Below are 19,834 nucleotides of genomic sequence, written 5' to 3'. Positions count from 1 at the left end.
ACCGCAGTGATGCCCCGGTGTTCGCACCGACCCGAAACCTGCACCTCCCCCTGCCCTGCCGGAAGCTGGGACCGCGGTTTGTGGGGCCATTTATAGTCCTGAGGAGACTGAACGAGGTGAGTTACAGGTTACAGCTTCCCCCCAATTACCGTATTAACCCCTCGTTCCATGTGTCTCTCCTCAGGCCGGTGGTGGCTGGCCCGCTCCAGGAGTCTGAGGTGCGGGAGGTTCCACCGCCCCCTCTAGACATCGAGGGGTCCCGGCGTACTCCGTTCGCACCATACTGGATTCGAGGCGTCGGGCGAGGGGCCTTCAGTTCCTCGTGGACTGAGAGGGGTACGGTCCGGAGGAGAGATGCTGGGTCCCACTGGAGGACGTATTGGACCCTTCAATGCTGCAGGAGTTCCACCGTCTCCATTCGGATCACCCTGCACCTCGCCCTCCGGGTCGTCCCCGAGGCCGGTGTCGGCGCGCGGCTGGAGTTTCAGAAGAAAGTTCTTTGTTTCTCGCCATTTTGAGCCTGTAATCAAACCCACAAATGCTGATGCTTTAAGATATTCAACTAGTCTAAAGAAGGCCAGTTTTATTTCTTCTTTAATCAGAACAACAGTTTTCAGCTGTGCTAACATATTTGCAAAAGGGTTTTCTAATGATCAATTAGCCGTTTAAAATGATAAACTTGGATTAGCTAACACAACATGCCATTGGAACACAGGAGTGATGGTTGCTGATAATGGGCCTTTGTACGCCTATGTATATATTCCATATAAAATCTGCCGTTTTCAGCTACAATAGTCAGCTACAATAGTTACAACATTAAAAATGTCTACACTGTATTTGCTTTCCTATAAAAAACAAGGACATTTCTAAGTGACCCCAAACTTTTGAACGGTAGTGTATGTATGTGAAGTGTTATGTGACAAAACTGGACATTTTAGAGTGATCTTTTTTTGTCCCCAGCACAAGGTGTATCTGTGTAAAATCATGCAGTTTAATCAGCTTCTTGATATGCCACACCTATCAGGTCGATGGATTATCTTGGCACAGGAGAAATGCTCACTAACAAGGATGTCAACAAATTTGTGCACAACATTTTAGAGAAATATGCTTTTTGTGCGTTTGGAAAATTTATGGGATCTTTTATTTCAGCTGATGAAACATTGGATTAACACTTTACATGTTGTGTTGATATTTGTGTTTAGTATAATATGGCGACTTTTTGTCCCGTGAATTTAGCTACCATCATGGGCAATATTTGTTATGATTTGTCACAGTCAGGTTCTCTTCCATCAATGCACTATACACATTTTATGGTTGATTTACATTATTTATATGCCTACACTAACTACACACGAACGTGTCACTACATAACAAAAATAACTCACCTGTGCTTCTGAGGGGCATGTCCTTGCTTTGGTCACATGGTGGATGATGGACATCAGGGGTCACCATGTGAGGCTTTGTGGTCATGTCAGGATCTGGGGCCAATTCCTGACTAAAATAAGGAACAACAGTTCATGAACATAATGTTTTGACAAGTAGTTAACCTTGATGCGCACTAAATGTTTATTCAATAACCCATGACTCAAAATAAGTCAAAAAGATTTCTGGGACGATTGTTGCGGGTCATGACACTGACTTTGGTTTTATTGTCTCGCACTTTCTGGCTAAATGTAGCCTTGTTTCTGGTAAAAAAAGAGGTGACAAATGCATGCATATGACTCAAATGCCTTTGCCACACAATGTTCTAATCCCCTCTTCTCCCCCTCACTTCCTTAGTTCTTTCGTTATTTTGTGGCAACCTTTCTTTCTTCACTTTCTCTCTTTCCTCTCCTTTTACTGAATGCAATTTTGGGACAGTGGCCAAGTCCCTTAGAGCAGGCTGACGAGAATGAAGAATGACTGTTATTCTAAAGTCAAGTACATAATGCACACACGTATGGACAAACTCTCAACACACAAACTTTCCATACACTGAATCACGTTATCCGACAATGAATGGCCTGTTGTAAGGACTATGCCTAGCTAGTAGACACTCTCTTACACTTCATAATCAGCCCGTGTTTTGTTTTGATCTAAGCTAGTTGTTCATTGCCCTGAATCATCTAAATACTTGGACAAAGACCAGGTGTGGGATAGGGTTATGGTTGTTGCTATGGTTTATGTGTGCGCGTGTGTGTGTGTGTGTGTGTGTGTGTGTGTGTGTGTGTGTGTGTGTGTGTGTGTGTGTGTGTGTGTGTGTGTGTGTGTGTGTGCATACCATCATTGGTATGTTTTCATCACACAAGTCTAGACTATTCCATGGGGTCAGTCATCCCTTTTCAAGTGTGGCCCGATACGGACATCAGCATGGGGGCTTTGACTGGGCAGTGACAAGAAACAACACAAAAGAATGAGAGAGAAAAAGAGAGGACAGAAAGGGAGAGCATGAGAGTCATGGCAGGGTTTTCCATTTGGGGGATTTTGTCCCAATAGCAGGGACTGTCCGGAGACCAATTGACGAAGTTTAGTCTGGCTTAGAATGCAGCACCTCCGCTTCGGTTCATTCCTAGTTTACCCATTCTCCAATCTAATTGTCCAGTCTAACAAAGAAAGCCTTGGATCCTAATCACTAATAATCTCCCTCTTTCTTTTTTCTCCTCTCTTCCTCCCTCCCTCTCTCTCTCCATAGTGGATGGGCTAATCCCTCGCGAGGCTTCGTCACCACTCCGGCCGGTGCGGCCCATGGACCTGCGTACCCAGGGGCTGGTGCGACCCGGGCCAGACTCAGCCATGCTGGCCCCCCACCTCCCCCCATTCCTGGGGGCCTTCTCAGCCCAGCACTGTGCCAAGTACTCCCAGCAGCACCTGCCACAGCACATCCAGGTGAGCATCCCTTCCATAGAGATGGATAGAGAGCACACTTCCAACATAGCCTGCATTAAAATGTAAATAGCCCTCAACTGCGCTGCCCAAGCTGCCACAAAAGCAATCAATGGAAAAGATAGGTGTGCCCTCTTTCCATATAATCCCTCTCTTTCCATTGACTGATATCACTTCCTAAATATAGTCTTCACTGCACCCAAGTGAATGGGAATGTTAATGGTCTCGTTTCAGTACGAGTATGACAGGGAGCAGAGTCGGCAGGAGAAAGAGCAGGAGAAGAGACAGGAGCTGCAGCAGCTGATGCACAAGGATAAGAGCGAGCAGAGTAAGTTACAACGCCCCATAGCCGTGTGGAGGAAAAATGGCATGCAATAGAAATGAGTGCAACGTTATCAGTATGTTATGTATAAGGATCGCTTACAGTACCATGTAAACTATGATGACCATGAATGTATTTTTAGAAATGCAATGTATGATGACAGCAGTGCGATCTTGTAGGTAGTTTAGGTGTTTGTGTGCATGGGTTTCGGTTGTTTATTTTTGAGGCCCCAATATGATCCTCAGAATGTTGTTGTCTGTAACAGAGGGAGTTCCTTAAGATGAGTCACAGTCTATTTTCACATGAAACCTAAATCAAAAAAAGGAAGCAAGTCACTTAATAATTGTAAATGTCATGTTGTTTGTTGTCTTTTACTTTCGGGAAGGAAGTGCCTACTAAAGAATGCGACCTAGCAATCTGTCCATCACCAAATTCCAAAGAACCTGCCCTTCAAAGTTCAGCTTCAATAACTTGTCCTTGAATAACTTGCATTATCCAAGTCATAGCAGTCAGACATTTGTCTGACTAGTAATTACAAGGGAAATGCCTAGCGTCTTTCCTCTTTTTCTAATGTTGAAATCTCAGGAAGGCACATTGAATACTCAGTTTAGTAGATTATAGATATTTGACTCATAGTGAAACTGCTTGTCAGTTATTATACAATACAGATAAAATCGGTGCTTTGGAATATATTGTTTGTATCCCTACGCTGACACCAATAGATTCAGATTCAGTCAGCTTAGAATGCTGCACCTGGCTTTGGTTAATTTCCAGGTTATTGTCGCTGATTGGGTGACTCTGTTGACGGACAGGTGCTGTGGCCAGTCCCCTGGTGAAACAGAAACTCAGAAGCCAAATCCTGAAGAGGAAGGAGCAGGCCGCCCTGGAGAGGACCGTCTCCAACCCCTTCAGCAGCACCACGCCCAGGGGTTACAGGTGAGAGACAACCCAGTAAAGACTTCGATTAAAGTTTCTACAGAAAAGTTGTTTTCTTGTTGCATTCGACTTAAAAAAAAATACAAAAAAAACGTGACCGCGAGAGAGCTGTGTCCACTCATGAAAATACACAGTTATTAGATTCCCATGGATTTGGTGGGAGTACCATCTTGTTCTTTTCACCTTTCCAATCTTGTCCCACGAATTATCCTATTAAGAGATGGAAGTAAGGAAGATTTACCTCTAAGACAATTTGGATAAGCCCGAGTGACTCCTTAGATTAGGTGATACATAAGCCTGACTGACTGACTCACTAACTTCAATCTATGGTTGTGCCACAGGTGAAGCATTATTTCACAATGCAATATTTTACTGTGCATTTTCATCAAAAGTATTGTTGTGAGGTCACCAGTACGTGCACAAAATTGATACAGCACAATACAACAAACACTTAACAATGATTGTTCATGGTTTTGGTGGATGACTCTCAACTGGCTGTGTTGATTGTATAGGGAATTGGCCCCAGATCCTGACATGACCCCAAAGCCTCACATGGTGACCCCTGATGTCCATCATCCACTATGTGACCAACGCAAGGACACGCCCCTCAGAAGAACAGGTGAGTAATTATTTTAATGTAGTTTGTACTTTCTTTGTAGAGACATTTGTACTTTGTACAGCACAGTTAGAACAAGATAATTTCCTGTTCTCACTATGGTGTCATGAGGTGACATTGTAAACGAAATGCAGTTGACTCCTGACAATGGTTTGGGGTCTGCCATCAATGACGAGCTAAACTGGAGCACAGGAGTGCTGATCTAAGATCGGTTTTGCCTTTTAGTACATCATGAATAAGATTACATGGACAGGGGGGGACCTGATCCTAGCACTCATAAACTCACTTTATGAATACCGGCCCAGGTCTCCAGAGCAAATGAAGGTACTACATGCCTTTTAACACAGCCTCAAGAAGGCAATACAGATTCATTTTAAAGGGAGCCATATTACATTACTTCCATTTGTAGTTGTTGGGTGAGTTATGCAGTTAGATACATGTTAACACACATATACCGAACACTGATGTAGAGAGAGACAAAGACACAGAAAGAGACAGAGACAAAGTGGGAGGCACCAAGCCTACAAGGAAGGAAAAATAACACCGGAGAGAGAGAGAGAGAGCAAGACCGAGAGAGAGACCGAGAGAGAGAGACCGAGAGAGAGAGACCAAAAGCTATTACGTAACTAAAGTATGTGTAAAATGAACCATGTGTGAGAATGTCAGACACGTCTGTCTGACTGACTGGGCGTGTGAATGACGTGCGGACATAGGGGTGAATAGAGGCCAAACTTTCCACCATGCACAAATGAATTAATAGGATAGAGATAGCCCTCAATGCCATGGTCACAGAATTGAACAATTGCAAAGATGGTAGGTGTGGCCTCTTTCCATTATATGCATAAGTACTACTAAGGAGTGGTCCCTACTAAACTACGTCACCGGGAGGACTATTGCAATGCCATTATTTACCTGTGTTACCCTAGCAGCATTGGGCATTTGCGGCTACACACCCCTCTGTCTCTGTATTAATATCCGACAACAATACCATACTGTCATGGGTGTCTTTTGTCTGTGCTAAGCCGCTCGCTGATTGATCGCTTGGTTAGGCCTATTGTGGTCATTGCCAAAGTAAACATGAAACTTTTGGCACTGCTGTCAACTCTTTTGTTATTTGTTCAGCTGGGGGTGTAGAAGAGCTTTTGGGTTTTGTTATGTAAAAGGAATTGCTTTATGATGACATAGCACATTATGGATTTGTAGCCATTTGTAATTTAATACTGTTGGGGTCTGTTATAGAATGTCGAAGGAGGAATTCAGATATTCGGCGCAATCTACTTTTTCGTTTTTTTTTTAAATTGCTGCCGTCTTGGAGCTAGAATTGATTAAAAAAAAAGAGTAACAAGAGAGCAATGTACAATACAGCGAACTTAGCAAACAAAGCATTTGTGTTAAGTACATGGGGGCCGCCATCTTTATACACTTTCGCCATTGTCTTGGATTGGTCAAACTCAAAAAATATACATTCTTTTGTGTGTATTTGCATGTACGTGTGTGTGCGTGAATTAACGCGTGTGTTTGTGTGCGCCTGCGCATGTTTGCTCGTGTGTGTGTGTGTGTTCAGCCTCAGAGCCCATCCTGAAGGTGAAGAGTAAACTGAAGAAGCACATCAACTCCAGACAGAACCCTCTCCAACGCAAAACCAGTGCTCCCCCTACTGTCAAGCACAGAACGCCGGACACTCTGGGTAACGTAGTCCTTCCTGCCTTGTTGTGTCCACCGTCTATCAAACCAACCTCTATCTCTTCCTGGTGCTGTAGCCACAGTGTCTGAGCACTTTGGCCTCGGCCTAACACTAACATACCTGGGTCGTATTCATTAGGGCACAAAGTAGAATATATTTTTTTTGTTCAGCGGTAAATGTAAACAAGCATTTCCAATTGGACAATTTCAGTGAGTTTACATCCCTTTGGTGCCAAATGAATACGGCCAGGGTCTTGTTGATGAAGTGATTAGTTGAATCAGGTGTGTTAGTGCTGGGCGGACTAGTGTTTGTGTACCGCCACTAACACACACACACAAATCTGTTATCCTATATGTCAGTATCTCTTTAGCTGATTGGCTATCCCTCCTTTCCATCCTGCAGACTATTCCCCCAGCAGCAGTAGCACTCCAGTGTCGGGGTGCAGCTCGCCCAATGACAGCCTCCTCTCGGATAGCCCAGTTACTACCGGACTGGCCCACGAGGTGAGCCCCTCTCAACCCCCCTCCTCCCTTCGCCCCTCTTTCCTCCAACCCCACTGTACTCCCAAGTACAGTGTAAGTATATTGTAACAATGAGTAATTACAATGTTGGTAACTATAAGAATCATTTCACAGTAAAAATGATCACACTAATGTTAAGTGTGACCCAGTTTATGTATACAATATATTATTGTCATATTTTTTTGGGGGGGTGGGGGTAGTTTTTGGTTAAAAGACTGTAAAATCACCTGGAATTCAGCTAAAACTGATTTTAATTAATGAAATCTGTTCCAAAGTATTCCCATGAATAAAAAAAGAGACATAAGTGATCGTATCTCGATGCAATCAAGATATGAAATAATTGTTATTTTCTAATACAATTTATTTTTGGGCTTAGTTGTGGTCAATTTGCAGTGTACAAATTATTATAATTATGATCCGGCCCCACGACCATCCGCTCCAACAAAAATTGACCGGCGACAGAATCTAGTTGCCTACCCCTGCAGTATAGTATGTGCCTGTTCTGCTCAACTCCCCCTCTATCCAACAGGCATCAACAGAATTAACACTTCCATACTTGATTGAGCCATTTCGTACCACACACAATGTCACATTTACTATCATATTGGCACACACACTAGATTCAATATCAAGAACACAGTTTCTTCAGAATCACAGTATAAGAACAACATGAGTGTCAGGGCCAGAATTGGTTTTGGATTCCCACAAAGTTTAGTGAGGTCTGTGTGTTCAGGTTTAAAATAACTTTATTAGCTTTAAATGGCATTCAACATGTTTCCTCCCATGGAATTGTATTCCTTTACTACAACAGATATGTAATGGGCATCAAAGATATGTCATATCCTTGAAGACTGTCCATTTCAAATAAAGAGCATATTTGGGAACGTTTTAATTGAATAAGGGCTGAGCGAATAACATGGCAGTACAGTTGTCCGCATGTTTGTTCCTGTTCTCAGATTCTCTCTCTCTCTCTGTCTCTCTCTCGCCCTCTCTCTCTTCAATAGGCCGGTTTAAAACATTTGGCCACCCGACTGTACTGTACCATGACACATTACACATTACACATTAACATTGGAATAATGTTCAAATGACATGCCATTTTCAGTTTCCCAAGAACATGTTGTAAAATGGTTTTTCATCACTCAGATTTCAGCAATCTGACATTTTTTCTGCTTATACTTATACTACACACATCAAATTCTTCAGTGTTAAATCAACACTAAGTGTGGACCTGTATAGACACTGGAACAGTGTTAAATTAACACACTGCCTAGTGTAAAGACTTATTTGCATATTTCCCATAGTGCCTTGCCTTTCGAGTGAATTGTAGAGTTACTACCAATGACTGTATTTGTTAGTGACAGAGACATGGTTGTTGCATTCATCCATTTTCAGTCCTGTGGAGTTCACCATGTGAGATCCGAAGCTAATACGTTAACATTAAAATTACATTCTTTAACACAATACAAAACGTACAGTATTTCATAAGGCCTTATTTTGAGGGCCTAGTTTTACCCTAATACAGTGGCCTGAAACTCATTGTATACAGGCCACAACAGGCCTGTATACCATTATGCTGGCTTGCAAAGTGATGTGTAATTCCTATTGGAATCCAGCCAGAGTGGGGATATCCAACCTTTGGAACGACCGGCAACTAGGGCTGTTACAGTCATAGAATTTTGGATGATGGTTATTGGCTAGCCAAATGACTGCGGTCACCATAATAAACGTTTGAATATCAAAAAAAAAATCAAAATAAATTGAAGACACACATTTTCACCTCTCCTCCGCACCTGACTGCATGTGCTGCCATAGAAATAGAAAGAATAGAACAGGAATCCACATTTCAAGTCTATGATGGCATAATGGGTGGACTGGTGGCTATTGCGAGTGTACCCATAGAAGCAAAGCAGGAAGTGTTGCATGAGCCACATTCCATTGCATGAGCCACATCAGTTAACATAATTTGAATGAAAATTCTACATTACCAAGGAAATTATTGCATCACAATACCAGGCAACCATTGCGAGTGTACCCAAGAGTTTACCAGTGAAATTGACAGGGTTAGAGGTTCCAAGTACGTTATATTCATTCTATTTCTGTGTGTGCTGCTGCTGCAGGGAGGGGGTGTTGCCTAGGCAACCGGAGTGTCTTTTGCTATAACACCTTGCTTGTTTTAGCACGTTTTTAAGAGTCCATGTTACCGCGGAAACGGACTCAACCACACGAAGGCTGGTTATGACTGTTAATTTATTTGTATTGCCGTTTTCACAGGTTACACAGTTATACGGTAATTGTGCCAGCCCTAACCGCAATCTACATTCAGAATAACTACAAGGGTTGGGAAAACTATGATATAAAACTACCTAAAGCAACTAAACTGGAACAACCATTTCAGTAACAAATGCAATAAGTCCAAGTAACATATTGGATAAGTTTAGAAAATGTATGTCATTTATATTTAAGTAGCATAAGATTCATTTATCAGTGTACATGCAAAACCATAGATATTGAAACAAACCATTCTAAAAATCAACCTGCAATAGAGCATGCTGGGAAATATGATAATGATGGGCGTGGTTTTGGTTCAACTCTAGTATTAACCCTAGGGTTATTTTACACCAATGAGTGTTAATTAAACACATACAGTGAAAAATCAACATTAATTAACACTGGCCAATTTGCTGTACAGTAATGAAACTTTAAAACTATTCTAACAGACATTGAATCCCGGAGGACTGAAGTTTGATACCCCAGCAGTTAGTAATTGAGTACATACTACTTAACTGAATCAAGTTCCAATGGCTATAGTGGTTTGAGTCAACGCCAATTTATTTAAATTGAATCCAATCAAATTGTATTTGTCACATGAGCCGAATGCAATGGGTGTAGACTTTACCGTGAAATGCTTGCTTACGAGCCCTTCCCAACAATGCAGAGCTAAAACATGATAATACAAATAAATATAGTAACACGAGGAATAAAATACACAAGAATGGCGCTCTATACAGGGAGTACCAGTACCAGATCAATGTGCAGGGGTGCAAGCTATTATAGATATGTACATGAAGGCAGGCGAGTTTGGCAGTTATGTTTTACATGACCTATTGTGTCCCCTCCCTCCCTCCCTCCCTCTCAGGCTCAGAGGTTGCTGCTCCAGGATGGCACACTGGCCCACTTCTCCTTGCCCTGCTCCACCGCCCGGCCCACCAATAGCGCCAGGCTGACCGCCCAGGGTGACAGGGAGTCGGGTAGCCATCAGAGGGTGGCCAGGGTACTGCCCCATGTCTACCTACCCATGGAGGGCCTCAGTGCTGCCCAGCTGGCCCACCAACGCCTCCAGCCCGTGCTCATCCTGGAACCCTCAGTGCTGCTGCACACACAGCTAGTCAATGGTGAGAAACACACATAGATATGCACACACACACACACACACACACACACACACACACACACACACACACACACACACACACACACACACACACACACACACACACACACACACACACACAAGCAAGCACATACACAAGCACACCCACTCATAGCGTACATATACTGTACACTGAGTGTACAAAACATTAGGTTCTCTTTCCATGACATAGACTGACCAGGTGAATGCGGTGAATCCAGGTGAAAGCTATGTCACTTAAATGCACTTCATTCAGTGTAGATGAAAGGGAGGAGACAGGTTAAAGAAGGATTTTTAATGCTTCAGACAATTGAGACAGGGATTGTGTATGTGTGCCATTCACAGTTTGAATGGGCAAGACAAAAGATTGAAGTGCCTTTGAACGGGGTTATGGTAGTAGGTGCCAGGCGCATCGGTTTGAATGTGTCAAGAACTGCAGCGCTGCTGGGTTTTTCACGCTCAACAGTTTCCCGTGTGTATCAAGAATGGTCCACCACCCAAAGGACATCCAGCCAACTTGACACGACTGTGTGAAGCATTAGTGTCAACATGGGCCAGCATCCCTGTGGATCGCTTTCGACACCTTGTAGAGTCCATGCCCAAGATGAATTGAGGCTGTTCTGAGGGCAAAAAGGGGTGCGACTCAATATTAGTAGTTCCTAATGTTTTATACAGTCAGTGTAGATATGTATGCAAACTCACACAAACACACACACACCACACCTGCAGTCATCCTGGAGCCCTCAGGACGGCTGCACACGAAGAGAAACACACTCGGAGCGACACTGCCCTCTATTGATCGTTTGACTGAATGCCACTTATCCTACTGATCTAGGCATGTGGAACTTTCACTAATCTATAATGGATCTGGTTGATCTGGGAGTGACTACACAGACCTAGCTAATCAAAACATTCCACAACACTGTCTGCTTCCTCTCTGGTCGTTTTTATAACGTTTTAGTCAAACATGAGGATCCTGACCTCTCTGATTCTCTCTCCCTCTCCCTTTCCACGTTCTCCCTCCTTCCTCCCCTCTCTATTTCTCTCTCCCACTCCCTCTCTTTCTCCCCCCTCCCTATCACTCTCTATGTTCACCCTCCTTGCTTCCTCTCCCTCCCCCTCTCCTCTTTCTCCCTCCCCTTTTCCCCACCTCTCTCTCCTTAAGTGCGAGGCCTGAGCCCGGGACCTCTCCAATACCCCTCCTCCAGACTGGAAGGCCTGGCTCCCCCGGGCCTCCACAGACCCCTGGGTCGGACCCGCTCTGAGCCCCCCCTGCACTCTCACCACCACCAGCACCAGTTAATGCAGCAGTACCACAACGCACTGCTGCTGGAGAGACTCAAACAGAACACACACCTGGGCAAGGTGAGAGAACACACCATTTTTGGACACACACATTTTAGGGACTGTTGAGCAACACACACACACATACATGCACACACAAACCAAGGTGATCTTAAAGAGGGACATAGACAAAGACACACACACCACACACATACACATACACACATACACACATGCACAAACGCACACACACACACACACACACACACACACACACACACACACACACACACACACACACACACACACACACACACACACACACACACACACACACACACACACACACAGTCTGATTCAGAGGGGTTGGGTTAAATGCAAAGACACATTTCAGTTGTACAACTGACTAGGTATCCCCCTTTCCCCTTTCCTTTCTTGTACAGCTAACCTTGTGGGGACAAACAATTCAGTCCCTTTCAAAATCCTATTTTCCCTAACCCTAAACCTAACCCTAACCCATACTCTTACCCTAACCTTAACCCCAACCATAACCCCAAAACCTAACCTTAACCCTAAACCTAACCCTAGCTCCTAACCCTAACCCTAAATCTAACTCTAACCCTTAACGTAATTCTGACCCTAACACTAATTCTAACCTTGACCCTAAACCCCCTAGAAATAGCATTTGACCTCGATGGAACAAACAAATGTCCCCAGTTGGTCAAATTTTTGTTTGTTTACTATTCTTGTGGGGACTTACGCACACACGCGCACACACACACACACACACACAGCACAATACATATTACATCTAGATACCGCATAATAGTGCTCACCAACACAAGAAGAAGAGGGAAGACTGATGCATGACCTTTGACCTTAAGAGTGTGCCTGTGTCCCTCCCTCATCAGCTCATGACCAAGTCCAGTGAGAAGCCTCGTGTCACACAGATCCCCTCGAAGGACATGGACCCGGCGGAGAGCGGGCCTGGGGACGGCTACCAGAGGAGGAGACAGAGTGGGACCAGTAGCACTGAGTCAATGTGGGACACAGAGTCCACCTCCTCTGGCGATTACCTAGGAGATCACACTATGGAACACACACCTCTGATGAATCAGGTACACACACACAAACACAGATACACACACATGCAAACCCACACAAAGAGACCTATAGGTCATACATACACACAATTATTATATTAGTCCCACTCTCAAATATACACTATATACAGAAGTGGATTTGGCTATTTCAGCCACACCCATTACAAACAGGTGTATAAAATCAAGCACACAGCCATGCAAACTCCATAGACAAACATTGGCAGTAGAATGGCCTTACTGAAGAGCTCAGTGACTTTCAACGTGGGACCGGCATAGGATGCTACCTTTCCAACAAGTAATTTCATCAAATTTCTGCTAGAGCTGCCCCAGTCAACTGTAAGTGCTGTTATTGTGAAGTGGAAACGTCTAGGAGCAACAATGGCTCAGCCGCGAAGTGGTAGGCCACACAAGCTTACAGAACGGGACCGCCGAGTGGTGAAGCACGTAGTGCGTAAAAATAATTTGTCCTCGTTTGCAATACCAGCCAACCTCTTTTGACCTCGGTGGGTCTATTTATGTAAGGGAGTGTGTAAACGTATTACTATGACATTATTAACGGGGTTGCGACACTTACTACCGAGTTCCAAACTGCCTCTGGAAGCAACGTCAGCACAAGAACTGTTCGTCGGGAGCTTCATGAAATGGGTTTCCATGGCCGAGTAGCCGCACACATGCCTAAGATCACCATGCGCAATGTCATTCGTCGACTGGAGCTGTGTAAAGCTCGCTGCCATTGGACTCTGGAGCAGTGGAAACGCGCTCTCTGGAGTGATAATTCACGCTTCAGTGCATAGTGCCAACTGTAAAGTTTGGTGGAGGAGGAATAATGATCTGGGGCTGTTTTTCATGGTTCAGGCTAGGCCCCTTAGTTCCAGTGAAGGGACAAGATTTACGCTACAGCCTAGAATGACATTCTAGACAATTTTTTCAACATTGTGTCAACAGTTTGGGGAAGGCCCTTTCCGGTTTCAGCATAACAATGCCCCTGTGCTCAAAGCGAGTTCCGTACTGAAGTGGTTTGTCGAGATCGGTGTGGAAAAACTTGACTGGCCTGCACAGAGCCCTGACATCAACACCATTGAACACGTTTGGGATGAATTTTAACGCCGACTTCGAGCCAGGCCTAATCGCCCAACATCAGTGCCCAACCTCACTAATGCTCTTGTGGCTGAATGGAAGCAAGTCCCCGCAATAATGTTCCAACATCTAGTGGAAAGCCTTCTCAGATCAGTGGAGGCTGTTATAGCAGCAAAGGGGGGGACCAACTCCATATTAATGCCAATGATTTTGGAATGAGATGTTTGATGATCAGGTGTCCACATACTTTATGGACATATTCAGTCTCTCCCTATCCCAGTCTGCTGTCCCCACTTGCTTGAAGATGTCCACCATTGTTCCTGTACCCAAGAAAGCAACGGTAACTGAACTAAATGACTATCGCCCCATAGCACTCACTTCTGTCATCATGAAATGCTTTGAGAGGCCAGTTAAGGATCAAATCACCTCTACCTTACCTGACACCCTAGACCCACTTCAATTTGCATACCGCCCCAATAGAACCGCAGCTGATGCAATCGCCATCGCACTGCACACTGCCCTCTCCCATCTGGACAAGAGGAATACCTATGTAAGAATGCTGTTCATTGACTACAGCTCAGCCTTCAACACCATAGTACCTTCCAAGCTCATCATTAAGCTTGGGGCCCTGGGTGTGAACCCCGCCCTGTGCAACTGGGTCCTGGACTTCCTAACGGGCTGCCCCCAGGTGGTGAAGGTAGGAAACAACACCTCCACTTCGCTTATCCTCAACACAGGGGCCCCACAAGGGTGCGTGCTCAGCTCCTTCCTGTACTCCCTGTTCACCCATGACTGCGTGGCCACGCACGTCTCCAACTCAATCATCAAGTTTGCAGACGACACAACAGCAGTAGGCCTAATTACCAACAATGACTAGACAGCCTACAGGGAGGTGAGGGCCCTGGGGAGTGATGCCAGGAAAATAACCTCTCCCTCAACGTCAACAAAACGAAGGAGCTGATCGTGGACTTCAGGAAACAGCAGAGGAAGCACGCCTCTATCCACATCAACAGAACCACAGTGGAGAAGGTGTAAGCTTCAACTTCCTGGGCGTACACATCACTGACAATCTGAAATGGTCCACCTACACAGACATTGTAGTGAAGAAGGCGCAACAGTGCCTCTTCAACCTGAGGAGGCTGAAGAAATATGGCTTGGCCCCGAAGATCCTCACAAACCTTTACAGATGCACAATTGAGAGTATCCTGTCGGGCTGCATCACCACCTGGTACGGCAACCGCACCGCCCGCAACCGCAGGGCACTCCAGAGGGTGGTGCGCTCTGCCCAATGCATCACCGTGTGCACACTGCCTGCCCTCCAGGACACCTACAACATCCGATGTCACAGCAAAGCCAAAAAGATCATCAAGGATATCAACCACCTGAGCCACGGCCTGTTCACCCCGCTACCATCCAGAAGGCGAGGTCAGTACAGGTGCATCAAAGCTGGGACCGAGAGACTGAAAAAGAGCTTTTATTTCAAGGCCATCAGACTGTTAAATAGCCGTCACTAGCCGGCTACCACCCAGTTACTCAATTCTGCACCTTAGAGGCTGCTGTCCTATATACATAGGCATGGGATCACTGTTCACTTCAATAATGGAACACTAGTCACTCTAATAATGTTTAAATAATGTTTACATGCTGCTTTACTAATTTCATATGTATGTACTGTATTCTATTCTACTGTATTTTAGTCAATGGCACTCCGACATTGCTCGTCCTAATATTTATATATTTCTTAATTCCATTCTTTTACTTTTAGACTTGTGTGTATTGTTGTGAATTGTTAGATACTACTGCACTGTTGGAGCTAGGAACACAAGCATTTTGATACACCCGCAATAACATCTGCTAAATATGTGTATGTGACCAATAAAATGAGTTTGGATTTGTAGCTTCAGTTCAGGACACCTTTCTCGCTCTCCAATAGAGGGTGCCATGGCATTACGGCGCACTCTGTTAGTCATCCCTTAGTCATGGCTTTTACAAGGTGCTGTTGTTGGGCTGTTTTATGTTGTTGCTAAAGTAACTCCTAATAACGATCTGGGTAAACAAGTAAACAAACATTTAGCCTTTAAATGTTTGTTTTTTTTACTTTTCACCTACTTTTTTCCCCTCCCGCTCTCCCTCCCTTTCTATCTTTTTATCTATCCCCCCCCTCCCTCCAGTCATTTCGTTGGGAGCAGTCCAGGCACCACCAGGTCCTGACAGACAGGCGTAGACAAGCGACCCACCTGGACCCCCTGGGTGTGCCCGTGGCTCTGGGCCCTGCCCACCGCCCCCTCGGTCGCGCCCAGTCCTCCCCCGCCTCCACCTCTCTCCCCCCTCCTCCACAGCCCAAGGACACCCCACTGTCTCTGGCCGGCCCTGGTTCGGAGACCACCGCCAAGCTACGCTTCACCACTGGTGAGAGACACTTGGGGAGTGCTGTACTGTACACAGTGCTTGTTGTATCTTGTTGTATCTCATGTACAACATACTGTATATTCAGAAGGTGCTGTATGTCCCATCCATGGAATTATTAGCACTTCATTTATTAGGGTCTCTGTGGTCCCGTCTACTATCTATCTGTCTGGCTGGCTTTCTACCTATTTTGTATGGTCTCTAAACTACAGCGTGTGTCGGTGTGTGTGTAGGTCTGGTGTATGACTCTCAGATGCTGAAGCACCAGTGCACCTGTGGCGACAATAGCCGACACCCCGAGCATGCTGGAAGAATCCAAAGCATCTGGTCCAGACTTCAGGAGAGAGGCCTCAGGAACCAGTGTGAGGTAGGTACAATATAAAGCACTATACAGCAACACATACTACACTACAATATTCTCGATTCAGAGGGTTTGGGTTAAATGCAGAAGACACATTTCAGTTAAATGCATGCAGTTGTAAAACTGGCTAGGTATCTCCCTTTCCCTTTCTACACACCACAGAACTAAATATGTTGGTTGAAACTCCTGTTATGAACACTGCTGCCACCTAGGGTTACACCCCAGCACTGCACCCCCCCCCCTTTGGCCTGGCCCAGGTTTCCAAGTTCAAACTTTGTGTTTTGTTTGTCTCTTTAAACAGTCCCATTGAGGTCAGAAGACCTCTTTTCCAAGGGAGGCCTGTGTGTGTACCTATGCTGTAACTTGTGTGTGTTCATGGCTGTGTGTGTGCATTCGTGAGTGCGTTTGTGAGTGAATGCATGTGGACTAGTGTGTGTATGTGCCTGCATGTATGCGCCTGTCTCGTGTGTGTGTGTGTGTGGTGCATTGGTTAATTCTAAATGGCATGGTGTGTGTGTGTGTGCGCGCTCCTCCAGTGTATCCGGAGCAGAAAGGCAACTCTGGAGGAGCTTCAGTCTGTCCACTCTGAGAAACACGTCCTGCTGTACGGCACCAACCCACTCAACCGCCTCAAACTGGACAACCGCAAGCTGGCTGGTGCGACACGCGCTCAGTCTCTCTCTCTCTCTCTCTCTCTCTCTCACATACACCGACACACAAACATGCACGCTCATCTTCACGCGCACACACACACGCGCACACATACACACACACGCACACGCGCACACACACACGTGCACACACACACACGCACACACGCATGCACACACACACACACACACACACACACCGCTCTGACACACCTCATTGTCAAACACTCACACTCACTTGGGCATATAGGTAATAGGTACGGCTGTGGCGGTCACGAAATTTCATCAGCCGATGACTGTCAAGCAAATAACTGTCGGTCTCATGGTAATTGACCGTCAATTAACATAAACACATCTCCTGGCTTCCACGCATAGCCTAGAAGCCATTTAAAAAAAAAAAGTTGAATAAATCCATGTAAATATAGCCTACACCTTCGCAATGAATCCATAATTTATTTTAGACAGGTCTAAAGAAGCATGATATGAAGAAAATGTTGTCTATTTCGGGAAGAGAAGAATAGCATACTCTGAGTTGTCCTTATGTTGGGTCCTGATGTGGCTATGCCAAATGGCTAGTTCATATAGCAGGCCAGATTTGCCTATAATTCCGTGGCATTATTTTATATTATTTTATAGTATGAAGAATACAATTGAACAAAGCTGAATATTTTTTTTTTTTATTCTCCAAACGATTTGAGGGAGTGCGCACATGTGGCTATTCTGTGTTGAGCGGTTAACAAGGAAACAGCTACTCCTATAAACTTCATTTAGAGTTATTGATGTAACTTTAGTTGTTCTACAAACTTTGGGCTATATGTTTTGATTTTAATACATTGTAAGGCTGCATGATGAGACACTAATGATAACTGTAAAAAAAAGTAGCTTGAAAAGCAGGCTGTACACACTCCAATAGTCTCTCATTCACAATTTGACAAGCACCTGATAATGCCTCGAATTCCACGGCGGCATCCCCTTTGTGGCCGTAATGTACCTAAAAAAATCCATGCCTTTTGCGGCCCGGAGTACTGCCCGTTGTGCCCTTCTCCCTGAGTGTGCTGCCAATCCGAGATGCTCACACGGCTCTCAGTCACGTAATCGGGTCTTTCTCACAGGCTACAAGTTAAGACAGACACACCGGGGACGCAACTGCGCGCATCCTCATCCAATTCCGAGGTGCATATTGAAGATATTAGAACTGTCCACATTTACTTTTCGTCAGCCAACAAGATGAGTAGGCCTTACGAACAGCTAAAGCACTAGCCTATGTCAATCTACTATCCCCCATTGTACAAAAGTCGACCTATTCTATTCTGTGCGAGAAATAAATATTCCAAACATAGTCTGGGACAACCACTAGCATAAAAAAAAAAAATGTTATGCAATGTGGCTGACGCAACAGATCAGAACGTTTAGCTTAAAATGTTGATAAACTATTTATTTGTGTATTTCTTCACGTTATAAGTGCAGCAGTGCGCAAACGGCAGTAGGCTATAAGCGCGAAATACCCATTAGTGGAAAACACTATTATCAAAAGGGACCGTAAATTCGATTATCCATGTAAATCTTTTATTATAAAGGTGCATTTTTATGGTGAAAATTATCTTCCCCAAACGTGAAACTCGCGCGCTGCTTATATATGCCAGTTTGGCTCTACAACCATTGTAAAGCGGATTAATGTGCTTAATTGTAAGAAGTTATTTGGCCACTTTAGTTGTGATACAAACCTTATTAAAACATGTAGGCCTATGGGCTAGGCTACATGAGGTGTGTGACTATGATTTGAACAAGTCACAAAAAAAGCCATTGTTTCTTATGCTGGGCATCATTCACAAGTAATAATATATAATTCACAAGTGATAGGCTAATATTGTCACCCATCAGACTATTCTTGATTTAATCTTGTCTTTACATATGCTAAATACTATACCGTAAATTCCGGACTATAAGCCGCAACTTTTTTCCCAGGCTTTGAACCTCGCGGCTTAAACAATGACGCGGCTAATATATGGATTTTTCCCGCTTTCAATTTTTTTTTCTCCAAAAAAACACATTCTGTGACGTGCTCAGTTTTTGGACGGCATGAAGCTTTCATTAGACCAATGAAATTGCCGAACGGGTTAAGGTCAAACAACTTTTTAGTTTACTGTTTAGATAAAATCGCGCACTCTCAAACTTCCCATCATTCTGATTACGGTAGTCATTTTGTCACCCTCATCATGGCAAAGACACGGAGAAATGCATATGATGCAGCTTTCAAGTTGAAGGCGATTGATCTGGCTGTTGGAAAAGAAAATAGAGCTGCTGCACGGGAGCTTGGTCTTAATGAGTCGATGATAAGACGTTGGAAACAGCAGCGTGAGGAATTGACTCAGTGCAAAAAGACAACTAAAGCTTACTGCTAATTTTTTATTTTTTGTTACAAGCCGTGTTTCGTTAAAGCCTATTTATTTTTGTTACAAGCCGTGTTTCGTTAAAGCCTATTTATTTTTGTTACAAGCCGTGTTTCGTTAAAGCCTGTGTAAAGTTAATTTGTTTCAATGTACCGGTAGGCACCTGCGGCTTATAGACATGTGCGGCTTATTTATGTTCAAAATATATAT

At 44.4% G+C, this 19,834-nt stretch overlaps 1 protein-coding gene across 2 annotated transcripts in view; it reads left to right on the top strand.

The window, feature by feature from the left end:
• Positions 1–19,834, top strand: part of LOC106565234 (histone deacetylase 7) — a 95,546-nt gene that overhangs the window by 41,024 nt on the left and 34,688 nt on the right. For both annotated transcript variants that reach the window (XM_014132125.2, XM_014132124.2), the window contains exons 3-14: positions 2,672–2,865; positions 3,097–3,190; positions 3,997–4,120; positions 4,633–4,739; positions 6,301–6,423; positions 6,823–6,923; positions 10,081–10,336; positions 11,519–11,718; positions 12,549–12,755; positions 15,989–16,226; positions 16,457–16,590; positions 17,121–17,241. In XM_014132125.2, coding sequence (XP_013987600.1) covers positions 2,725–2,865; positions 3,097–3,190; positions 3,997–4,120; positions 4,633–4,739; positions 6,301–6,423; positions 6,823–6,923; positions 10,081–10,336; positions 11,519–11,718; positions 12,549–12,755; positions 15,989–16,226; positions 16,457–16,590; positions 17,121–17,241 — 1,846 coding nt within the window. In that variant the 5' untranslated portion in view covers positions 2,672–2,724. The remainder of the gene's footprint in view (positions 1–2,671; positions 2,866–3,096; positions 3,191–3,996; positions 4,121–4,632; positions 4,740–6,300; positions 6,424–6,822; positions 6,924–10,080; positions 10,337–11,518; positions 11,719–12,548; positions 12,756–15,988; positions 16,227–16,456; positions 16,591–17,120; positions 17,242–19,834) is intronic.

Source organism: Salmo salar, chromosome ssa12 (genome assembly GCF_905237065.1).
Source record: "Salmo salar chromosome ssa12, Ssal_v3.1, whole genome shotgun sequence".
Lineage (NCBI taxonomy): Eukaryota > Metazoa > Chordata > Actinopteri > Salmoniformes > Salmonidae > Salmo > Salmo salar.
This window is presented reverse-complemented; position numbering and strand designations above follow the sequence as displayed.